The sequence below is a fragment of the Oncorhynchus keta genome, chromosome 19, assembly GCF_023373465.1.
Source record: "Oncorhynchus keta strain PuntledgeMale-10-30-2019 chromosome 19, Oket_V2, whole genome shotgun sequence".
Classification (NCBI taxonomy): domain Eukaryota; kingdom Metazoa; phylum Chordata; class Actinopteri; order Salmoniformes; family Salmonidae; genus Oncorhynchus; species Oncorhynchus keta.
The window spans coordinates 82,822,717-82,848,620 of NC_068439.1; the positions used below are offsets into that span (position 1 = coordinate 82,822,717).

The window sequence follows — 25,904 nt, forward strand, 5'->3', positions numbered from 1 at the left end:
AGGGGAGACTAGGAACTACCTGAGGTGAGACTATGACCTACCTGAGGGGAGACTAGGACCTACCTGAGGGGGGACTAGGGATCTACCTGAGGGGAGATCGAAGACTAGGACCTACCCGAGGGGAGACTAGGACCTACCTGAGGGGAGACTAGGACCTACCTGAGGGGAGACTAGGAACTACCTGAGGGGAGACTAGGACCTACCTGAGGGGAGACTAGGAACTACCTGAGATGAGACTATGACCTACCTGAGGGGAGATAGAAGACTCGGACCTACCTGAGGGAAGATAGAAGACTAGGACCTACCTGAGGGGAGATAGAAGACTAGGACCTACCTGAGGGGAGATAGAAGACCAGGACCTACCTCAGGGGAGACTAGGACCTACCTAAGGGGAGATAGAAGACTAGGACCTACCTCAGGGAGACTAGGACATGAGGGGAGATAGAAGACTCGGACCTACCTGAGGGAAGATAGAAGACTAGGACCTACCTGAGGGGAGATAGAAGACTAGGACCTACCTGAGGGGAGATAGAAGACCAGGACCTACCTCAGGGGAGACTAGGACCTACCTAAGGGGAGATAGAGGACTAGGACCTACCTGAGGGGAGATAGAAGACTAGGACCTACCTGAGGGGAGATAGAAGACTAGGACCTACCTCAGGGGAGACTAGGACCTACCTGAGGGGAGATAGAAGACTAGGACCTACCTGAGGGGAGATAGAAGACTAGGACCTACCTGAGGGGAGATAGAAGACTAGGACCTACCTCAGGGGAGACTAGGACCTACCTGAGGGGAGTCTAGGACCTACCTGAGGGGAGACTAGGATCTACCTGAGGGGAGTCTAGGACCTACCTGAGGGGAGATAGAAGACCAGGACCTACCTCAGGGGAGACTAGGACCTACCTGAGGGGAGACTAGGACCTACCTGAGGGGAGACTAGGAACTACCTGAGGGGAGACTAGGACCTACCTGAGGGGAGACTAGGAACTACCTGAGATGAGACTATGACCTACCTGAGGGGAGATAGAAGACTCGGACCTACCTGAGGGAAGATAGAAGACTAGGACCTACCTGAGGGGAGATAGAAGACTAGGACCTACCTGAGGGGAGATAGAAGACCAGGACCTACCTCAGGGGAGACTAGGACCTACCTAAGGGGAGATAGAAGACTAGGACCTACCTCAGGGGAGACTAGGACCTACCTGAGGGGAGATAGAAGACTCGGACCTACCTGAGGGAAGATAGAAGACTAGGACCTACCTGAGGGGAGATAGAAGACTAGGACCTACCTGAGGGGAGATAGAAGACCAGGACCTACCTCAGGGGAGACTAGGACCTACCTAAGGGGAGATAGAGGACTAGGACCTACCTGAGGGAAGATAGAAGACTAGGACCTACCTGAGGGGAGATAGAAGACTAGGACCTACCTGAGGGGAGATAGAAGACCAGGACCTACCTCAGGGGAGACTAGGACCTACCTAAGGGGAGATAGAAGACTAGGACCTACCTCAGGGGAGACTAGGACCTACCTGAGGGGAGATAGAAGACTCGGACCTACCTGAGGGAAGATAGAAGACTAGGACCTACCTGAGGGGAGATAGAAGACTAGGACCTACCTGAGGGGAGATAGAAGACCAGGACCTACCTCAGGGGAGACTAGGACCTACCTAAGGGGAGATAGAGGACTAGGACCTACCTGAGGGAAGATAGAAGACCAGGACGGTGAGACAGGAGATGAGCAGACAGGGGATGATCAGGTTGATGGTGTAGAAGAGAGGCAGCCGTCTGATGATGAAGAAGTAGGTGATATCAGGGTAGATCTCATGACAGCAGTCGTACTTCTTGGTGTTGTATGTTCCCACTGCGTTGATGATGGCCCACTCTCCACTCTCCCAGTAGTTGTTCAGATCCACAGTGTTCTAGAGGATAGAGATCAACCGTCCCACTCTATAATGACGTCATAGGGCGTCACAAGACATCTATAAAGTTATATCATACTGTAGAAATATAGTGGTTCGGGTCTGTCGGGTTCTAGGGGATGGAGATGAGCTTCAAGTGTTCCTTTGTCACACTTGTCTGGTGCCAGTGTGATTCTGCTCTCTGTGTGTGGCTTGACACTAGCCACGTTTCCATTCAATTGGCGACAGACTTTCATGCAAATCTGCGCATTTTCCCCACCAGATTTATTTTTATTTATTTATTTATTTCACCTTTATTTAACCAGGAAGGCAAGTTGAGAACAAGTTCTCATTTACAATTGCGACCTGGCATATGATATGTTTCCATCAAATTGACTTGAAAAGGCTGTGAGTGATGACTTATTGCACATAAAAATACATTTTGCTACAGTTTTTGGGGGGGTATTTGTAGTTTACTATTTATATTTTTGACAACTAACGGAAATGTTATGTACTTTTTACTCATTACATTTTCCCTTACACCCAAATGTACTAGTTACATTTTAAATGCTTAGCAGGACAGGAAAATTGTGAGAATTCACGCACTTATCAAGAGCACATCCCTGGTCATCCCTGCTGCCTCTGATGTGGTGAACTCACTAAACACAAATGCTTCATTTGGACATTATGTCTGAGTATTAGTGTCCCCGGCTATCAGTAAAATCGGCTGCTTTGCTATGTATAATGATAGATACTTTTTACATGGATTCTTAAAGTATTTTAGCAATTACATTTAATTTAGTTACTTACATACATACACTGCATACGAAAAGTATTCAGACCCCTTCCCTTTTTCCCCATTTTGACTATTTAAAACCAAATACTTTTAGACTTTTACTCAGGTAGTGTTTTACTAGGCGACGGTTACTTCACTTGAGTGAAGTAGTAAAATTAATTAATTAATTCATCCATTAAGGTATCTTTACTTTTACTCAAGTATGACAATTGGGATCTTTTTTCCGCCTCTCGGCATGATGAGATTATTGTTGACAAAAGAGCGAGATTCGTCAATCGGCATCGATGATCACGTCACCAGAATAAGACCCTCGAGTTGTATTGGAAACGAGCATCAAGCTCATCACCGTGCACTTTCCCCACCCTATGAAGTTCATCAAGCTCATCACCGTGCACTTTCGCCACCCTATGAAGTTCATCAAGCTCATCACCGTGCACTTTCCCCACCCTATGAAGTTCATCAAGCTCATCACCGTGCACTTTCCCCACCCTATGAAGTTCATCAAGCTCATCACCGTGCACTTTCCCCACCCTATGAAGTTCATCAAGCTCATCACCGTGCACTTTCCCCACCCTATGAAGTTCATCAAGCTCATCACCGCACTTTCCCCACCCTATGAAGTTCATCAAGCTCATCACCGTGCACTTTCCCCACCCTATGAAGTTCAGCAAGCTCATCACCGTGCACTTTCCCCACCCTATGAAGTTCATCAAGCTCATCACCGTGCACTTTCCCCACCCTATGAAGTTCATCAAGCTCATCACCGTGCACTTTCCCCACCCTATGAAGTTCATCAAGCTCATCACCGTGCACTTTCCCCACCCTATGAAGTTCATCAAGCTCATCACCGTGCACTTTCCCCACCCTACATCAAGCTCATCACCGACTTTCCCCACCCTATGAAGTTCATCAAGCTCATCACCGTGCACTTTCCCCACCCTATGAAGTTCATCAAGCTCATCACCGTGCACTTTCCCCACCCTATGAAGTTCATCAAGCTCATCACCGTGCACTTTCCCCACCCTATGAAGTTCATCAAGCTCATCACCGTGCACTTTCCCCACCCTATGAAGTTCATCAAGCTCATCACCGTGCACTTTCCCCACCCTATGAAGTTCATCAAGCTCATCACCGTGCACTTTCCCCACCCTATGAAGTTCATCAAGCTCATCACCGTGCACTTTCCCCACCCTATGAAGTTCATCAAGCTCATCACCGTGCACTTTCCCCACCCTATGAAGTTCATCAAGCTCACAGTTGCTATTTTACGCAACAGTTTCTTTGTGACAAAGTTGTCCGTATAAAATGTGATGGAGACACATTGAACTTTAAACGTTTATTTGGCACTTTTGGAAAACTGAAATGGAAAAAGTACATTTTGTGTGCACTACATCATCATTTTGTGTGCACTACATCATCATTTTGTGTGCACTACATCATCATTTTGTGTGCACTACATCATCATTTTGTGTGCACGACATCATCATTTTGTGTGCACGACATCATCATTTTGTGTGCACTACATCATCATTTTGTGTGCACTACATCCTAATTTTGTGTGCACTACATCATCATTTTGTGTGCACTACATCATCATTTTGTGTGCACTACATCATCATTTTGTGTGCACTACATCATCATTTTGTGTGCACTACATCATCATTTTGTGTGCACTACATCATCACGCACGGATTTTATTAACAGACAAGTCTGTTTGGTGGAAACACCACTGGTGGGGAAAATGGTTTTCTTCATGCCGATTCTAGAATATTAACATGAAAATCTGTCGCGAGTTGGATGGAAAGCTAGCTTCTGACAGCAATGGAGTTAGCAAGAACATATACAATAGCCTGATTCAAGATCTGTTTAACAAATAAACACTGTGCATTCACACGTTATCCACGTCATTCACATCCTGTACAACACATTTACAACATTGATTGCTTGATTTGATTGATACAATCCCATACCTCAAAGCGTTCAAGGTCTATTTTAGCCTTGTCGTAGGTCCAAGAGCCAAACTTCATCTTACAGTTTTGCTGGTCGAAGGGGAAGAAGGTGACGTCTATAGAGCAGGAGGACTTATAGATGGCCGGGGGAACCCAGCGCACCTTCCCATTGTAGAACAGGTGGGCCTTGGTCATGTGGGTCACGGCGAACTCACCGTCTGCACTGGAGGGGGAAGAGGAGAACAGAGGTTTGTACACGAGAGGGCGTGTTAAAATACCTTTTTTGTTTTTTTGTACCGTTGATAATTGGCATCGTTACCAGCTAAACCCTCAGGTCGTTAGTTCGATTGGCATCATTTGTTCTGGCTGATTGCTATGGGAAGGCTAGTGCTTCTGATGACAGTGTTAGTGCTGTCTGTGGGTGCTGAATTTAGTGCCTCGATCATCTTGCTCATCAAGCAGAAATACACTACAGGCTATACTTGTAGCCTACTGCCGGACCAAATATACAGAAAAGGTCATTATTGGGCGGGCAGGTAGCCTAGTGGTTAGAGTGTTGGACTAGTAACCAGCAGGTAGCCTAGTGGTTAGAGTGTTGGACTAGTAACCGAAAGGTTGTAAGATAAAATCCCCGAGCTGACAAGGTAAAAAAATATGTCGTTCTGCCCCCTCAAGGCAGTTAAAAAACTAGTTAGGGATAGGCGGGGTCGCAATGTCTCAACTGGCCAATTGCCAGGGAAAATGCAGCGTGCCAGATTCAAATAAAATACTATAAAATTCGAACTTTCATTAAATCACACATGTAAGATACTCAATTAAAGCTACACTCGTTGTGAATCTAGCCAACATGTCAGATTGTAAAAATGCTTTTCAGCGAAAGCATAAGAAGCTATTATCTGATGATAGCACCAGCAGTAAACAAAGGAGTTAGCATATTTCAACCCTGCTGGCGCTACACAAAACGCTGAAATAAAATATAAAACATGCATTACCTTTGACGAGCTTCTTTTGTTGGCACTCCAATATGGCCCCTAAACATCACAATTGGTCCTTTTGTTTGATTAATTCCGTCCATATATATCCAAAATGTCCATTTATAAAGCGCGTTTGATCCTATAAACTTTGCCAAAATATTTCAAACTACTTTTGTAATACCATTTTAGGTATTTTTAAACGTTAATAATCAATCAAATTGTAGACGGGGCAATCTGTGTTCAATACAGGAAAGAAAATAAAACCAGCGCCACTTTTCACGCCTTGCGCAACTCACAAAAGTGTCCCCAGTTCCGAGTTGGCCTACTTCTTCATTGCACAAAGGAATAACCTCAACCAAATTCCATAACTGGTGACATCCAGTGGAGGCGGTGGGAACTGAAAACAGGTTCCTAAGAAATATCCCTTGGCAATAACAAGTCAGGGAACAGAGAGAGGCAAAACAAATTCTGAACAGGGTTTTGCCTGCTACATAAGTTCTGTTATACTCACAGACATGATTCAAACAGTCTTAGAAACTTCAGCGTGTTTTCTATCCAAATATATGAATAATATGCATATCTTATATTCTTGGCATGAGTAGCAGGAAGTTGAAATTGGGCACGCTATTTATCCAAAAGTGAAAATTCTGCCCCCTAGCCCCAAGAGGTTTTAACCCAATGTTCCTAAAAACCGTAATTGAAAATAAGAATTTGTTCTTAATGGACTAGTTAAACAAAGGTAAAAAAATAAATAAAAATTGTCATCATAACACTGACTATTTATATCACCCACTGTGACGTTATGCAAGCTCTTTCCTTTTTCTAGTGAATGTTAGCCAACAACACAGCTAACACAATCACTTCAAACTGAAGCTGGAAAGACAGGAAACCAGCTGCATTTCCCTTTATTCTATTGTCACGTTGTTTTATATATCCAGAAAAATTATGCTGATGCGTGGTTTCGCCAGTATGTCGTCCTGACATGTTAATATAGGCCGGGGGAGAGCGCTTTTCAAACTTGAATGCTGCAAAGGTCGGAGAGGCAGACGACTTCTGTGCCTCGTTCTTAAAAAACCCTAATGCTAAGCAAGGGGTGATAATGTCTAGACGCTTTTTACAGTGAGATCAAGTTAATGAGTTGCTGGTTTGGCTGATGAGGTGCGCAGTGATTTCTAAGATACAAAACAAGTAGCCTATTTTTGCGTCATAGGCCTACCATACAGTTGAAGTCGGAAGTTTACGTACACTTAGGTCATTAAAACACATTTTTTCAACCACTCCACAAATTTCCTGTTAACAAACTATAGTTTTGGCAAGTCGGTTAGTACACCTACTTTGTGCATGACACAAGTCATTTTTCCAACAATTGTTTACAGACAAATTATTTCACTTATAATTCACTGTATCACAATTCCAGTGGGTCAGAAGTTTACATACACTAAGGTGACTGTGACTTTAAACAGCTTGGAACATTCCAGATTTCATGGCTTTAGAAGCTTCTGATGGGCTCATTGACATAATTTGAGTCAATTGGAGGTGTACCTGTAGAGGTATTTCAAGGCTTACCTTCAAACTCAGTGCTTCTTTGCTTGACATCATGGAAGAATACAAAATAAATCAGCCAAGACCTCAGAAAAAAAAAGTTGTAGACCTCCACAAGTCTGGTTCATCCTTGGGAGCAATTTCCAAATGCCTGATGGTACCACGTTCATCTGTAAAAACAATAGTACGCAAGTATAAACACCATAGGACCACGCAGCGCTGGTGAACGTACCTCGGTGTGCGAAAAGTGCAAATAATTCCTAGAACAACAGCAAAGGACCTTGTGAAGATGCTGGAGGAAACAGGTACAAAAGTATCTATATCCACAGTAAAACGAGTCCTATATCAACATAACCTGAAAGGCCAGTCAGCAAGGAAGTAGCCACTGTTCCAAAACTACCATAAAAAAGCCAGACTATGGTTTGAAACGGCACATGGGGACAAAGATCATACTTTTTGGAGAAATGTCCTCTGGTCTGTTGAAACAAAAATAGAACTGTTTGGCCATAATTACCATTGTTATGTTTGGAGGAAAAAAGGGGAGGCTTGCAAGTCGAAGAACACCATCCCAACCGTGAAGCATGGGGGTGGCAGCATCATGTTGTGGGGGTGCTTTGCTGCAGGAGGGACTGGTGCACTTCACAAAATAGATGGCATTATGAGGAGGGGAAATGATGTGGATATATTGAAGCAACATATCAAGACATCAGTCAGGAAGTTAAAGTTGGTCGCAAATGGGTCTTCCAAATGGACAATGACCCCAAGCATACTTCCAAAGTTGTGGCAAAATGGCTTAAGGACAACAAAGTCAAGGTATTGGAGTGGCCATCACAAAGCCCTGACCTCAATCACAGAGAACATTTGTGGACAGAACTGAAAAAGCAAGGAGGCCTACAGACCTGACTCAGTTATACCAGCTCTGTCAGGAGGAATGGGACAAAATTCACCCAACTTATTGTGGGAAGCTTGTGGAAGGCTACCCAAAACATTTGACCCAAGTTAAACAATTTAAAGGCAATGCTACCAAATACTAATTGAGTGTATGTAAACTTCTGACCCATTGGGAATGTGATGAATGAAGTAAACACTGAAATAAATATTTTTGTTCTACTATTATTCTGACATGTCACATTCTTAAAATAAAGTGGTGATCCTAACTGACCTGAGACAGGGAATTTTTAGTAGGATTAAATGTAAAGAATAGTGTGAAAAACTGAGTTTAAATGTATTTGGATAAGGTGTATGTAAACTTCTGACTTCATCTGTGTATATATATATATATATATATATATATATATATATATATATATATATATATATATACATACATATATATACATATATATGTTTGGACCAACCTGTTATACAAAGTTATATGGTTGTACAATACAGTGTTAGAAATTGTGAATTATTGTAGACGTTACATTAATAATCTAACGATGATAAAAACATCCAACCCGGTTCCGGGTTGGAGCGAGCGGTCGCATTCGCACTTCGCTCTGCAGGTTGTATAACTTTTTCATTACATTTCATTATAGTACAACGGTTGATTTGTCTAATCTTAGCAATTCTTCTTAGCTAGCTACATAGCCGTCCTTGTATCAGAGATAATTGCATAATTATCGTATTTCGTCGCCCTAACGTAGCCTTCACTGCTATTCGCCCAGGAGCTTGCAACGCTAGCTAACGCACACGGATTAGCATCACTGTAGTGCTATTCACTCAACTGAACGACTTGATTAGTCTAGTGTTAGCTAGCTACATAGCTGTCTTTGTTTCAAGATAATTGTGTAGTTTAGTGTGTGTAGCCTTGGAGTGATTATCTTAATTCACTGAGGGTCGCTAGCCAGCTATTTGTCGTCCTTAACGTAGGAGACTCTGCTAGCTAGCCAACAGCTAACAGCTAGCCAACGTCTACTGTTTCAATTCAACAACCCGGTCAGGTAGTTTCACATTTTCATTTCATTTCATTTCATTACAGTACAACGGTTTGATTTGTTTGATCGTAGCTAGCTACATAGCATCTTTGTTTCAAAGATAATTGTGTAGTCTAGAGCGATTTCCTAGGTTAGCTAGCCAGCTATTGTCGTTCTTTTAACGCAACGTAACGTAAACAACACTGCTAGCTAGCCAGCTAGCCCCGAATAGTAGCACTGTAGAAACTATTACACTCAACGGAACGACTTGATTAGTGTAGTGTCAACAACGCAGCTACTGCCAGCTAGCCTACTTTAGCAGTACTGTATCATTTTAATCATTTTAGTCAATAAGATTCTTGCTACGAGCTTAACTTTCTGAACATTCGAGACGTGTAGTCCACTTGCCATTCCAATCTCCTTGCATTAGCGTAGCCTTTTCTGTAGCCTGTCAACTATGTGTCTGTCTATCCCTGTTCTCTCCTCTCTGCACAGACCATACAAACGCTCCACACCGGTTCCGCGACCACCCTACTCTGGTGGTCCCAGCGCGTAGAACGTGGAGTTCCAGGTCTCCGGTAGCCCCTGGAACTGCCGATTGCGGCCAACAAGGCAGAGTTCATCTCAGCCTATGCCTCCCTCCAGTCCCTTGACTTCTTGGCACTGACGGAAACATGGATCACCACAGATAACACTGCTACTCCTACTGCTCTTCCCTACGTGTTCTCGCACACCCCGAGAGCTTCTGGTCAGCGGGGTGGTGGCACCGGGATCCTCATCTCTCCCAAGTGGTCTTTCTCTCTTTCTCCCCTTACCCATCTGTCTATCGCCTCCTTTGAATTCCATGCTGTCACAGTTACCAGCCCTTTCAAGCTTAACATCCTTTTATCGCCCTCCAGGTTCCCTCGGAGAGTTCATCAATGAGCTTGATGCCTTGATAAGCTTTTCCTGAGGACGGCTCACCTCTCACAGTTCTGGGCGACTTTAACCTCCCCACGTCTACCTTTGACTCATTCCTCTCTGCCTCCTTCTTTCCACTCCTTTTTGACCTCACCCTCTCACCTTCCCCCTACTCACAAGGCAGGCAATACGCTTGACCTCATCTTTACTAGATGCTGTTCTTCCACTAACCTCATTGCAACTCCTCCAAGTCTCCGACCACTACCTTGTATCCTTTTCCCTCTCGCTCTCATCCAACACTTCCCACACTGCCCCTACTCGGATGGTATCGCGCCGTCCCAACCTTCGCTCTCTCTCCCCCGCTACTCTCTCCTCTTCCATCCTATCATCTCTTCCCTCTGCTCAAACTTTCTCCAACCTATCTCCTGATTCTGCCTCCTCAACCCTCCTCTCCTCCCTTACTGCATCCTTTGACTCTCTAACCCCTATCCTCCAGGCCGGCTCGGTCCTCCCCTCCCGCTCCGTGGCTCGACGACTCATTGCGAGCTCACAGAACAGGGCTCCGGGCAGCCGAGCGGAAATGGAGGAAAACTCGCCTCCCCTGCGGACCTGGCATCCTTTCACTCCCTCCTCTCTACATTTTCCTCCTCTGTCTCTGCTGCTAAAGCCACTTTCTACCATTCTAAATTCCAAGCATCTGCCTCTAACCCTAGGAAGCTCTTTGCCACCTTCTCCTCCCTCCTGAATCCTCCCCCTCCTCCCTCTCTGCAGATGACTTCGTCAACCATTTTGAAAAGAAGGTCGACGACATCCGATCCTCGTTTGCTAAGTCAAACGACACCGCTGGTTCTGCTCACACTGCCCTACCCTATGCTCTGACCTCTTTCTCCCCTCTCTCCAGATGAAATCTCGCGTCTTGTGACGGCCGGCCGCCCAACAACCTGCCCGCTTGACCCTATCCCCTCCTCTCTTCTCCAGACCATTTCCGGAGACCTTCTCCCTTACCTCACCTCGCTCATCAACTCATCCCTGACCGCTGGCTACGTTTTCCCGTCTTCAAGAGAGCGAGAGTTGCACCCCTTCTGAAAAAACCTACACTCGATCCCTCCGATGTCAACAACTACAGACCAGTATCCCTTCTCTCTTTTCTCTCCAAAACTCTTGAGCGTGCCGTCCTTGGCCAGCTCTACCGCTATCTCTCTCAGAATGACCTTCTTGATCCAAATCAGTCAGGTTTCAAGACTAGTCATTCAACTGAGACTGCTCTTCTCTGTATCACGGAGGCGCTCCGCACTGCTAAAGCTAACTCTTCTCCTCTGCTCATCCTTCTAGACCTATCGGCTGCCTTCGATACTGTGAACCATCAGATCCTCCTCTCCACCCTCTCCGAGTTGGGCATCTCCGGCGCGGCCCACGCTTGGATTGCGTCCTACCTGACAGGTCGCTCCTACCAGGTGGCGTGGCGAGAATCTGTCTCCTCACCACGCGCTCTCACCACTGGTGTCCCCCAGGGCTCTGTTCTAGGCCCTCTCTTATTCTCGCTATACACCAAGTCACTTGGCTCTGTCATAACCTCACATGGTCTCTCCTATCATTGCTATGCAGACGACACACAATTAATCTTCTCCTTTCCCCCTTCTGATGACCAGGTGGCGAACGCATCTCTGCATGTCTGGCAGACATATCAGTGTGGATGACGGATCACCACCTCAAGCTGAACCTCAGCAAGACGGAGCTCCTCTTCCTCCCGGGAAGGACTGCCCGTTCCATGATCTCGCCATCACGGTTGACAACTCCATTGTGTCCTCCTCCCAGAGCGCTAAGAACCTTGGCGTGATCCTGGACAACACCCTGACGTTCTCAACTAACATCAAGGCGGTGTCCCGTTCCTGTAGGTTCATGCTCTTAACATCCGCAGAGTACTGACCCTGCCTCACACAGGAAGCGGCGCAGGTCCTAATCCAGGCACTTGTCATCTCCCGTCTTGATTACTGCAACTCGCTGTTGGCTGGGCTCCCTGCCTGTGCCATTAAACCCCTACAACTCATCCAGAACGCCGCAGCCCGTCTGGTGTTCAACCTTCCCAAGTTCTCGCACGTCACCCCGCTCCTCCGCTCTCTCCACTGGCTTCCAGTTGAAGCTCGCATCCGCTACAAGACCATGGTGCTTGCCTCTGTGAGGGGAACGGCACCTCAGTACCTCCAGGCTCTGATCAGGCCCTACACCCAAACAAGGGCACTGCGTTCATCCACCTCTGGCCTGCTCGCCTCCCTACCACTGAGGAAGTACAGTTCCCGCTCAGCCCAGTCAAAACTGTTCGCTGCTCTGGCCCCCAATGGTGGAACAAACTCCCTCACGACGCCAGGACAGCGGAGTCAATCACCACCTTCCGGAGACACCTGAAACCCCACCTCTTCAAGGAATACCTAGGATAGGGTAAGTAAGGGTAAGTAATCCTTCTCACCCCTTCTCCCCCAAAAAAAAAAGATTTAGATGCAAGTGGCTGTTCCACTGGATGCCATAAGGTGTATGCACCAATTTGTAAGTCGCTCTGGATAAGAGCGTCTGCTAAATGACTTAAATGTAAATGTAAATGTAAACTATCAGTGTTAGGCAAAATACATAACTCTGTCAATCAGGTAAATAGTCCAGTTTTTGCTCATTTATCTCCCTGAAAATATTATTAAGGTCACTTACCAGCTAGCATATTTGGTTGTTGGAACATACATTTTTTGGTTTCCCATTGGTTCTGGGAATGAAGCCATACATTTTCGGATCGATAAAACGTTGTCATGTTTTGAGAGCAGAATTGAACATTTCCTCTGTTCAGGGAAAGTTCGTTTTTAGGTTGCAGGTTCTGAGAACGATTTACTTAGGTTCCAGGGAGGTTCTGAGAACGTTTTACTATGGTTCCAGGGAGGTTCTGAGAACGTTTTACTCTGGTTATCTGAAAGGTTCCCCGAGAGGTTTTATTAACGTTCTGAGAACGGAAATTATCGGTTATGTGAAGGTTACTTTGGCATACACTTACAAATGTGATTACTAAAGTTTTCTTAACGTTCTCATAAACATTTGAGAACATTTAAATAGAACCATAAGGAAGCCTGTATGAAACGTTATACTGACATAATAATATTCCCACAGGAGTACGTTATTTCTTAACATTCTTAAACTTCTTAGGGATAGGACCCTTTTTTCCTCCACTTCCTGTCTGAATGATGTGCCCAAAGTAAACTGCCTGTAGCTCAGGTCCGGAAGCCAGGATATGCATATAATTGGTACCATTGGAAAGAAAACACTTTGAAGTTTGTAGAAATGTTGAAATAATGAAGGAGACAATAAAAATGGTAGGATAAAATCCAAAGCCAAACCAACTGGAATGTTTTGGAGAGACCATCTTCTTAGAAATGCAAGAGTACGGTCATATTGAAAATGAGCTCCCTGGATGCAATTCCTATGGCTTCCACAGCATGTCAACCGTCTATGTTCAAGGTTTCAGGCTGGTAACTTCAAAAACAAATAAGAAATATCTGTTTTTAGCAGAAGGACACAGTCTTGGATATTCCTTTTTGTGTGTGACATGACGACATTACGCACCTGCTAAAATCGGTTTCCTGTTGAACATACTTCTTTCCGTAAGAAATTGTATAGTTTGATTACATTTTACGCAAATCGATGGCGCCAACTAAACTGACATTTTGGGATATAAAGAAGGATTTTATCTAACAAAACAACACTACATGTTATAGTTGGGACCCTTTGGATGACAAATCAGAGGAAGATTTTCAAAAAAGTAAATTAATATTTCATTGTTATTTGTGAATGTAGGAAACCTGTGCTGGTGTAAATTAATATTTCATTGTTATTTGTGAATGTAGGAAACCTGTGCTGGTGTAAAAATATTTTGATGTGGGGCGCCGTCCTCAAACAATCGCATGGCAGGTTTTTGCTGTAATAGCTACAGTAAATCGGACAGAGCAGTTTTAACAATTTTAACAGTTTTAACAGATTAACAAGAATTTTAGATTTCATCCGATATAAGACACTTATATGTACATAAATATTTAAAATCCATAAAATGTATGATTATTTATTTGAATTAAATATTTAAAATCCATAAAATGTATGATTATTTATTTGAATTAAATATTTAAAATCCATAAAATGTATGATTATTTATTTGAATTGCGCGCCCTTCAGTTTCACCAGAAGTTGTCCCACTAGTAGGACCCGAACACTCCCATTTCAAACCAATTGGAGAACGTTTCTAGAATACTACCAAAATTTAAATGAAATGTTAAATTGAACATTTAGGAAACGTTCTGTTAATATAATGAAATACCAAGAAAATAATGTTATTTTGTCAAATTTCCTTAAAAGTGCTGAGTATGTTCCAAAGCCAAGCTCCTATCCTGCACCATTCCCAGAACATTGTCGGGAAGGTTGTTTGTAAAATAACCATAGGACAACCAAGCTCTAGGAAACATAAGGTTCTCAGAACGTTATGTGCTAGCTGGGATTTGACATTTCAATATGACAGGAACCTTATCAGCGCTTCACAACTTGTTTATTTACACACAAAAACACACATGACTCAGAGCCATTGTTTTGGTAGAGAGTTCTGATCCTCCAGGAACAATCTCCAGAACTTATCTCCTCTATTGCAGTCTGTAATGTATCTCCTCCTCTGAAGAGCTACACACCCCTGATCATGGCTTTAATACGCACTGATAATAGCTGTAGATTAGAGATATAGTGATAAGTCTATCATTACATCTTCCTCAAATCTCTCACACGCATGCGCGCACACACACACAGACACACACACACCTTTTTAATTTCACTAACTGATAGTGATCATACAGAAGAGCTTGATGAGGTGAAACCCAGTCATTAAATACTAGGAGTTTAATCTGATACATTCAGCCGTGAAAGTTGAATACATTTTGATGAGGAGAAAACTATTAGGAGGGCTAGGATCAGGATAACATGGCAGTATATTACTGGAGAGGGCTAGGATCAGGATAACATGGCAGTATACTACTGGGGAGGGCTAGGATCAGGATAACATGGCAGTATATTACTGGAGAGGGCTAGGAGGAGGATAACATGGCAGTATATTACTGGAGAGGGCTAGGAGGAGGATAACATGGCAGTATATTACTGGGGAGGGCTAGGATCAGGATAACATGGCAGTATACTACTGGGAGAGCTAGGATCAGGATAACATGGCAGTATATTACTGGGGAGAGCTAGGTTCAGGATAACATGGCAGTATATTACTGGGGAGAGCTAGGTTCAGGATAACATGGCAGTATATTACTGGGGAGAGCTAGGATCAGGATAACATGGCAGTATATTACTGGGGAGAGCTAGGTTCAGGATAACATGGCAGTATATTACTGGGGAGAGCTAGGTTCAGGATAACATGGCAGTATATTACTGGGGAGAGCTAGGATCAGGATAACATGGCAGTATATTACTGGAGAGGGCTAGGATCAGGATAACATGGCAGTATATTACTGGGGAGAGCTAGGTTCAGGATAACATGGCAGTATATTACTGGGGAGAGCTAGGATCAGGATAACATGGCAGTATATTACTGGGGAGAGCTAGGTTCAGGATAACATGGCAGTATATTACTGGGGAGAGCTAGGATCAGGATAACATGGCAGTATATTACTGGGGAGAGCTAGGATCAGGATAACATGGCAGTATATTACTGGGGAGAGCTAGGATCAGGATAACATGGCAGTATATTACTGGGGAGAGCTAGGATCAGGATAACATGGCAGTATATTACTGGGGAGAGCTAGGTTCAGGATAACATGGCAGTATATTACTGGGGAGAGCTAGGTTCAGGATAACATGGCAGTATATTACTGGGGAGAGCTAGGTTCAGGATAACATGGCAGTATATTACTGGGGAGAGCTAGGTTCAGGATAACATGGCAGTATACTACTGGGGAGAGCTAGGTTCAAGATAACATGGCAGTATACTACTGGGGAGAGCTAGGATCAGGATAACATGGCAGTATATTACTGGGGAGAGCTAGGTTCAAGATAACATGGCAGTATACTACTGGGGAGAGCTAGGTTCAGGATAACATGGCAGTATACTACTGGGGAGGGCTAGGATCAGGATAACATGGCAGTATATTACTGGGGAGAGCTAGGTTCAGGATAACATGGCAGTATATTACTGGGGAGAGCTAGGATCAGGATAACATGGCAGTATATTACTGGGGAGAGCTAGGTTCAGGATAACATGGCAGTATACTACTGGGGAGGGCTAGGATCAGGATAACATGGCAGTATATTACTGGGGAGAGCTAGGTTCAGGATAACATGGCAGTATACTACTGGGGAGAGCTAGGTTCAGGATAACATGGCAGTATACTACTGGGGAGAGCTAGGTTCAAGATAACATGGCAGTATATTACTGGGGAGAGCTAGGTTCAGGATAACATGGCAGTATACTACTGGGGAGAGCTAGGTTCATTATAACATGGCAGTATATTACTGGGGAGAGCTAGGATCAGGATAACATGGCAGTATATTACTGGGGAGAGCTAGGTTCAGGATAACATGGCAGTATACTACTGGGGAGAGCTAGGTTCACGATAACATGGCAGTATACTACTGGGGAGGCTAGGTTCAGGATAACATGGCAGTATATTACTGGGGAGAGCTAGGTTCAGGATAACATGGCAGTATATTACTGGGGAGAGCTAGGTTCAGGATAACATGGCAGTATATTACTGGGGAGGGCTAGGATCAGGATAACATGGCAGTATATTACTGGGGAGAGCTAGGATCAGGATAACATGGCAGTATATTACTGGAGAGGGCTAGGATCAGGATAACATGGCAGTATATTACTGGAGAGGGCTAGGATCAGGATAACATGGCAGTATATTACTGGGGAGAGCTAGGTTCAGGATAACATGGCAGTATATTACTGGGGAGAGCTAGGATCAGGATAACATGGCAGTATATTACTGGGGAGGGCTAGGATCAGGATAACATGGCAGTATATTACTGGGGAGAGCTAGGTTCAGGATAACATGGCAGTATATTACTGGGTAGAGCTAGGATCAGGATAACATGGCAGTATATTACTGGGTAGAGCTAGGTTCAGGATAACATGGCAGTATATTACTGGGTAGAGCTAGGTTCAGGATAACATGGCAGTATATTACTGGGTAGAGCTAGGTTCAGGATAACATGGCAGTATATTACTGGGTAGAGCTAGGATCAGGATAACATGGCAGTATATTACTGGGTAGAGCTAGGTTCAGGATAACATGGCAGTATATTACTGGGTAGAGCTAGGATCAGGATAACATGGCAGTATATTACTGGGGAGAGCTAGGTTCAGGATAACATGGCAGTATATTACTGGGGAGAGCTAGGATCAGGATAACATGGCAGTATATTACTGGGGAGAGCTAGGTTCAGGATAACATGGCAGTATATTACTGGGGAAAGCTAGGATCAGGATAACATGGCAGTATATTACTGGAGAGGGCTAGGATCAGGATAACATGGCAGTATATTACTGGGGATGGCTAGGTCAGGATAACATGGCAGTATATTACTGGGGAGAGCTAGGTTCAGGATAACATGGCAGTATACTACTGGGGAGAGCTAGGTTCAAGATAACATGGCAGTATACTACTGGGGAGAGCTAGGTTCAGGATAACATGGCAGTATATTACTGGGGAGAGCTAGGTTCAAGATAACATGGCAGTATACTACTGGGGAGAGCTAGGTTCAGGATAACATGGCAGTATATTACTGGGGATGGCTAGGTTCAGGATAACATGGCAGTATATTACTGGAGAGGGCTAGGATCAGGATAACATGGCAGTATATTACTGGGGAGAGCTAGGTTCAGGATAACATGGCAGTATATTACTGGGGAGAGCTAGGTTCAAGATAACATGGCAGTATACTACTGGGGAGAGGTAGGTTCAGGATAACATGGCAGTATATTACTGGGGAGAGCTAGGTTCAGGATAACATGGCAGTATATTACTGGGGAGAGCTAGGTTCAAGATAACATGGCAGTATACTACTGGGGAGAGCTAGGTTCAAGATAACATGGCAGTATACTACTGGGGAGAGCTAGGTTCAAGATAACATGGCAGTATACTACTGGGGAGAGCTAGGTTCAGGATAACATGGCAGTATATTACTGGGGAGAGCTAGGTTCAGGATAACATGGCAGTATATTACTGGGGAGAGCTAGGTTCAGGATAACATGGCAGTATACTACTGGGGAGAGCTAGGTTCAAGATAACATGGCAGTATACTACTGGGGAGAGCTAGGTTCAGGATAACATGGCAGTATATTACTGGGGAGAGCTAGGTTCAAGATAACATGGCAGTATACTACTGGGGAGAGCTAGGTTCAGGATAACATGGCAGTATATTACTGGGGAGAGCTAGGTTCAGGATAACATGGCAGTATACTACTGGGGAGAGCTAGGTTCAGGATAACATGGCAGTATATTACTGGGGAGAGCTAGGTTCAGGATAACATGGCAGTATACTACTGGGGAGAGCTAGGTTCAGGATAACATGGCAGTATATTACTGGGGAGAGCTAGGTTCAAGATAACATGGCAGTATATTACTGGGGAGAGCTAGGTTCAGGATAACATGGCAGTATACTACTGGGGAGAGCTAGGTTCAGGATAACATGGCAGTATATTACTGGGGAGAGCTAGGTTCAGGATAACATGGCAGTATACTACTGGGGAGAGCTAGGTTCAAGATAACATGGCAGTATACTACTGGGGAGAGCTAGGTTCAGGATAACATGGCAGTATATTACTGGGGAGAGCTAGGTTCAAGATAACATGGCAGTATACTACTGGGGAGAGCTAGGTTCAGGATAACATGGCAGTATATTACTGGGGAGAGCTAGGTTCAGGATAACATGGCAGTATATTACTGGGGAGAGCTAGGTTCAGGATAACATGGCAGTATACTACTGGGGAGAGCTAGGTTCAGGATAACATGGCAGTATATTACTGGGGAGAGCTAGGTTCAGGATAACATGGCAGTATATTACTGGGGAGAGCTAGGTTCAAGATAACATGGCAGTATACTACTGGGGAGAGCTAGGTTCAGGATAACATGGCAGTATATTACTGGGGAGAGCTAGGTTCAGGATAACATGGCAGTATATTACTGGGGAGGGCTAGGAGGAGGATAACATGGCAGTATATTACTGGAGAGGGCTAGGAGGAGGATAACATGGCAGTATATTACTGGAGAGGGCTAGGAGGAGGATAACATGGCAGTATATTACTGGAGAGGGCTAGGAGGAGGATAACATGGCAGTATATTACTGGAGAGGGCTAGGAGGAGGATAACATGGCAGTATATTACTGGAGAGGGCTAGGAGGAGGATAACATGGCAGTATATTACTGGAGATGGCTAGGAGGAGGATAACATGGCAGTATATTACTGGAGAGGGCTAGGAGGAGGATAACATGGCAGTATATTACTGGAGAGGGCTAGGAGGAGGATAACATGGCAGTATATTACTGGAGAGGGCTAGGAGGAGGATAACATGGCAGTATATTACTGGAGAGGGCTAGGAGGAGGATAACATGGCAGTATATTACTGGAGAGGGCTAGGAGGAGGATAACATGGCAGTATATTACTGGAGAGGGCTAGGATGAGGATAACATGGCAGTATATTACTGGGGATGGCTAGGATCAGGATAACATGGCAGTATAATGATAAGTCTATCAGGATAAAATGGCAGTATATTACTGGGGAGGGCTAGGATCAGGATAACATGGCATTATATTACTGGGGAGGGCTAGTATCAGGATAACATGGCAGTATTTTACTGGGGATGGCTAGTATCAGGATAACATGGCAGTATATTACTGGGGAGGGCTAGTATCAGGATAACATGGCAGTATATTACTGGGGAGGGCTAGTATCAGGATAACATGGCAGTATATTACTGGGGATGGCTAGTATCAGGATAACATGGCAGTATTTTACTGGGGATGGCTAGTATCAGGATAACATGGCAGTATATTACTGGGGATGGCTAGTATCAGGATAACATGGCAGTATATTACTGGGGATGGCTAGTATCAGGATAACATGGCAGTATTTTACTGGGGAGAGCTAGGTTCAGGATAACATGGCAGTATATTACGGGGGATGGCTAGGATCAGGATAACATGGCAGTATATTACTGGGGATGGCTAGTATCAGGATAACATGGCAGTATATTACTGGGGAGAGCTAGGTTCAGGATAACATGGCAGTATAATGATCAAGATTGGGCCTACAGCTGCTGTTAAATCATTAACACTCTAACAGAATCAGGTACATTGACTCCTGTCATCTATGAAATCCTTAGTGGTGACATGCTCCATAACATGGAGACGGGATCACAGATGTCAGTTCATCGTAGCGGGAAATTACTTTTGAGAAACGGCAGCCCAGCGGTTTAGAGCATTGGTCCAGCAACTGAAAGGTTGTCGGTGAGAATCCATGAGCCAACTAGTTGAAAAATCTGTTGATGTGCCCTTGAGCAAGGCACTTGCACCCTAATTGTGCCTGTAATTCACTCTGGATAAGAGCATCTGTTATTAAATGTCTACAATATCAACCAGTTATGATGTTCAGCTTATGATTCAGGAACCCAGTAGATGGCGACATTTAACCATTGAAATAGGACTAGACGTGGAGTCTCCTGAACTCTACTTTGCTTTTACGTTAATGACGACCATTTCAGACAAACAACAGTTTCGCTGTCACTCACTTGTTGTAGAGGACGATGTCTGGGACCCAGATGAGTTCAGACGGGACTCTGATGGAGGTGACGTTGTCGTAGTCAGACGGTCTCCAGCGTAGCTTGTAGTCATTCCACTCCTAAGGGGATGACATACACAAGGAGACGAGAGGTTGTTCAGGTCGAGATCTCATCAGAAAGAGCCTATTAATCCTTAACAAACCAATTACCATAATTCATACTGAAAACACCTCAGTCACACACATGCTACAGTATATATACTGAATGTACTGAAAACACCTCAGTCACACACATGCTACAGTATATATACTGAATGTACTGAAGACACCTGTCACACACATGCTACAGTATATATACTGAATGTACTGAAGACACCTCAGTCACACACATGCTACAGTATATATACTGAATGTACTGAAGACACCTGTCACACACATGCTACAGTATATATACTGAATGTACTGAAGACACCTGTCACACACATGCTACAGTATATATACTGAATGTCCTGAAAGACCTCAGTCACACACATGCTACAGTAGATATACTGAATGTACTGAAAACACCTCAGTCACACACATGCTACAGTATATATACTGAATGTACTGAAACACCTCAGTCACACACATGCTACAGTATATATACTGAATGTACTGAAAACACCTCCGTCACACACATGCTACAGTATATATACTGAATGTACTGAAACTCCTCAGTCACACACATGCTACAGTATATATACTGAATGTACTGAAACTCCTCAGTCACACACATGCTACAGTATATATACTGAATGTACTGAAAACACCTCAGTCACACACATGCTACAGTATATATACTGAATGTACTGAAAACACCTCAGTCACACACATGCTACAGTATATATACTGAATGTACTGAAACTCCTCAGTCACACACATGCTACAGTATATATACTGAATGTACTGAAACTCCTCAGTCACACACATGCTACAGTATATATACTGAATGTACTGAAACACCTCAGTCACACACATGCTACAGTAGATATACTGAATGTACTGAAAACACCTCAGTCACACACATGCTACAGTATATATACTGAATGTCCTGAAACACCTCAGTCACACACATGCTACAGTATATATACTGAATGTACTGAAACACCTCAGTCACACACATGCTACAGTATATATACTGAATGTACTGAAAACACCTGTCACACACATGCCACAGTATATATATGGTTGTCATAAGGTGTATGCACCAATTTGTAAGTCGCTCTGGATAAGAGCGTATGCTAAATGACTTAAATGTAAATGTAAATGTAAATATACTGAATGTACTGACACACCTCAGTCACACACATGCTACAGTATATATACTGAATGTACTGAAAACACCTCAGTCACACACATGCTACAGTATATATACTGAATGTACTGAAACACCTCAGTCACACACATGCTACAGTATATATACTGTATACTGAAACTCCTCAGTCACACACATGCTACAGTATATATACTGAATGTACTGAAAACTCCTCAGTCACACACATGCTACAATGTACTGAAAACACCTCAGTCACACACATGCTACAGTATATATACTGAATGTACTGAAACACCTCAGTCACACACATGCTACAGTATATATACTGAATGTACTGAAACACCTCAGTCACACACATGCTACAATGTACTGAAAACACCTCAGTCACACACATGCTACAGTATATATACTGAATGTACTGAAAACACCTCAGTCACACACATGCTACAGTATATATACTGAATGTCCTGAAACACCTCAGTCACACACATGCTACAGTATATATACTGAATGTACTGAAAACACCTCAGTCACACACATGCTACAGTATATGCAGGGTTTCCTCTAGGCAAAATGCTTGAGGAAACTCTGCACCATCATGCGCAGTACAAGACTAGAGACTCGATTTGTTTTACTTTAACAATAAACTACCTACTTAGATAATAAAAGTTTACAGTAGTTTTCCTATTCATATCTGGATCCTGGGACGCAGTTATCATTAGCATCATCACGCGCAGTACAAGACTAGAGACTCGATTAAACTACCTAGTTAGCTGATAAAAGTTGATAATAGTTTTCCTATTCATATCTGGATCCTGGGACGCAGTTAGCTTTGGGACCGCAGATATATGTACAGGGATCCTTTGCTCAAACAAGGTGGTACTACATTGGCTAAGCAGCTAGCCTAGCTGCTAGCTATCAAGCTAGGCAACCTGATAAACTAATGCTGGACACCAAGTACGCTAACCAGTTAGCCCTTGTTGCTTGGGCCGCATTTCTATTTATCTCGGTTTTAGGACTACCGATTTCCAGAGTTTTCTACTGCCAGCTTCTCTCATTTCACGGAGTGAATAGCGGGCTCGTCCTACTATTAGTACTGTCATGCCTCTGAAAAAAAAGACGAGGATCAGATTTCTGCTGGGCACGTAGGTGAACCCTTGCAGAAGCAGAACGTTTTCCATGAGGAAATTCTACTTCAGCAGGAAAATAACTTTAAAAGCTTCATACAAATGACCATGGAGTCGACCAACAAACGGCTGGACGACCAGACTGAAGATGTACAAGACATTAAAACAAGCCTTCTGTTCATACAGAAGGATGTGGATGTGTTGAAGACCACACAGGATGCACTTCCCAGAAACGGTTCCTCTATGTGGAATGAATTCACCACAGTCAGGGAGGGCCTCCAGAACATGTCTGGGAAGGCAGGACCTCCAGAACATGTCTGGGAAGGCAGGACCTCCAGAACATGTCTGGGAAGGCAGGACCTCCAGAACATGTCTGGGAAGGCAGAATGAAATCACCACAGTCAGGGAGGGCCTCCAGAATCAAATAAAAATCAAATGGTGCCAATGGTGGTGCCAATAGTGGTGCCAATGTTGGTGCCAATGGTGGTGCCAATAGTGGTGCCAATGTTGGTGCCAATGGTGGTGCCAATAGTGGTGCCAATGTTGGTGCCAATGTTGGTGCCAATAGTGGTGCCAATGGTGGTGCCAATGGTGGTGCCAATAGTGGTGCCAATAGTGGTGCCAATAGTGGTGCCAATGTTGGTGCCAATAGTGGTGCCAATAGTGGTGCCAATAGTGGTGCCAATGTTGGTGCCAATGGTGGTGCCAATAGTGGTGCCAATGTTGGTGCCAATGGTGGTGCCAATAGTGGTGCCAATGTTGGTGCCAATGGTGGTGCCAATGGTGGTGCCAATGTTGGTGCCAATGGTGGTGCCAATGGTGGTGCCAATGGTGGTGCCAATAGTGGTGCCAATGGTGTTGCCAATAGTGGTGCCAATGGTGGTGCCAATAGTGGTGCCAATGTTGGTGCCAATGGTGGTGCCAATAGTGGTGCCAATGGTGGTGCCAATAGTGGTGCCAATAGTGGTGCCAATGTTGGTGCCAATGGTGGTCGCATTAGTGGTGCCAATGTTGGTGCCAATGGCGGTGCCAATAGTGGTGCCAATGTTGGTGCCAATGGTGGTGCCAATGGTGGTGCCAATAGTGGTGCCAATGGCGGTGCCAATGTTGGTGCCAATGGTGGTGCCAATGGCGGTGCCAATGTTGGTGCCAATGGTGGTGCCAATAGTGGTGCCAATAGTGGTGCCAATAGTGGTGCCAATGGTGGTGCCAATAGTGGTGCCAATGTTGGTGCCAATAGTGGTGCCAATGTTGGTGCCAATGGCGGTGCCAATAGTGGTGCCAATGTTGGTGCCAATAGTGGTGCCAATGTTGGTGCCAATGGCGGTGCCAATAGTGGTGCCAATGTTGGTGCCAATGGCGGTGCCAATAGTGGTGCCAATAGCGGTGCCAATGTTGGTGCCAATGGTGGTGCCAATGTTGGTGCCAATGGTGGTGCCAATAGTGGTGCCAATGGTGGTGCCAATGGTGGTGCCAATGGTGGTGCCAATAGTGGTGCCAATGGAACCAGACTCAGGCCAAATGTAGTGAAATTCTTCATGTTCAAGAATAAGATTGCAGTCCTTGAAAAAGCCAAATGTCTTAAAAAGAGATTAATGGGTCCTTCATCTTCATCAATGAGGATTTCTCAGATGCAGTCCGTCAAAGAAGAAAGGAACTAGTACCAGCTATGAAGGCTGCAAGAGAACAAGGTGACATAGCATACCTGAGGTATGACAAACTGGTTGTTCACCCTCCCTCCCATGGAGTTAGGAGGAGCGACAGACACAAGTCATTCCAGCCCCATACACACACACACACACACACTGACTGAGTATTCTCTCTCTCAGATTCCAACGACTGATTCATGTTTGGACATATAAATCTACTAAAGAAAGGTCTGTTAGTTGCTCCCTTAAAATATATGCAGTTTAAAGGAACAAAATGAATGTATTGGAAATATCAGAGACTCACTTAAACTCTTCTTTTGCGGATGCTGAGATCTCTATACATGGATATAATTTGTTCAAGTTGGCACCGATATCGATATGGGCGTTGGAGTTGCAGTTTACATCCAGAATCACATTCCAGTAAAACAACGTTGGGATTTAATGTTGAATGGATTAGAGGCACTATGGGTAGAGTTTCATTGACCACATTTGAAACCTATACTAGTTGATTGCTGCTATCGGCCACCTAGTGCTGATGTGAAATATCTTGATGTACTTTGCAAAATGTTGGATAAGGTATCATCTGAAAATAGGGAATATATATTTTGGGGAGATATGAATACTGATTTTTTATTTTTTTACACCAACTGTCCAAAATGAGAAAGAAACTTATTTCAGTTGCCATGCAACCTGACCCAACTTTGACCAACCAGAACGTTCACTAATAGGTCTGGTATTACATCATCAATTTCTATCGATCACATTCTTACTAACATGGCTGAACGTTGTTCTAAAGTGGTAATCTACCTCAGGTCCTATAGAGTGTGCAATCAGGACTCACTCACTAGGAAGACTAAAATACCAAAAGGCTGGCCCTAAGGTAATCTACTGCAGGTCCTACAGAGGGTTCAATCAGGACTCACTCACTAGGAACACTAAAATACCAATGGCTGGCCCTAAGGTAATCTACTGCAGGTCCTACAGAGGGTTCAATCAGGACTCACTCACTAGGAACACTAAAATACCAATGGCTGGCCCTAA

At 44.2% G+C, this 25,904-nt stretch overlaps 1 protein-coding gene across 2 annotated transcripts in view; it reads right to left on the reverse strand.

Moving 5' to 3' along the window:
* LOC118377754 (neuronal acetylcholine receptor subunit alpha-2-like) overlaps window positions 1–25,904 on the reverse strand; it is a 70,529-nt gene that overhangs the window by 15,393 nt on the left and 29,232 nt on the right. For both annotated transcript variants that reach the window (XM_052471595.1, XM_052471594.1), the window contains exons 4-6: window positions 20,783–20,892; window positions 4,666–4,867; window positions 1,698–1,920 (exon numbers count right to left, since the gene is read on the reverse strand). In XM_052471595.1, coding sequence (XP_052327555.1) covers window positions 1,698–1,920; window positions 4,666–4,867; window positions 20,783–20,892 — 535 coding nt within the window. The remainder of the gene's footprint in view (window positions 1–1,697; window positions 1,921–4,665; window positions 4,868–20,782; window positions 20,893–25,904) is intronic.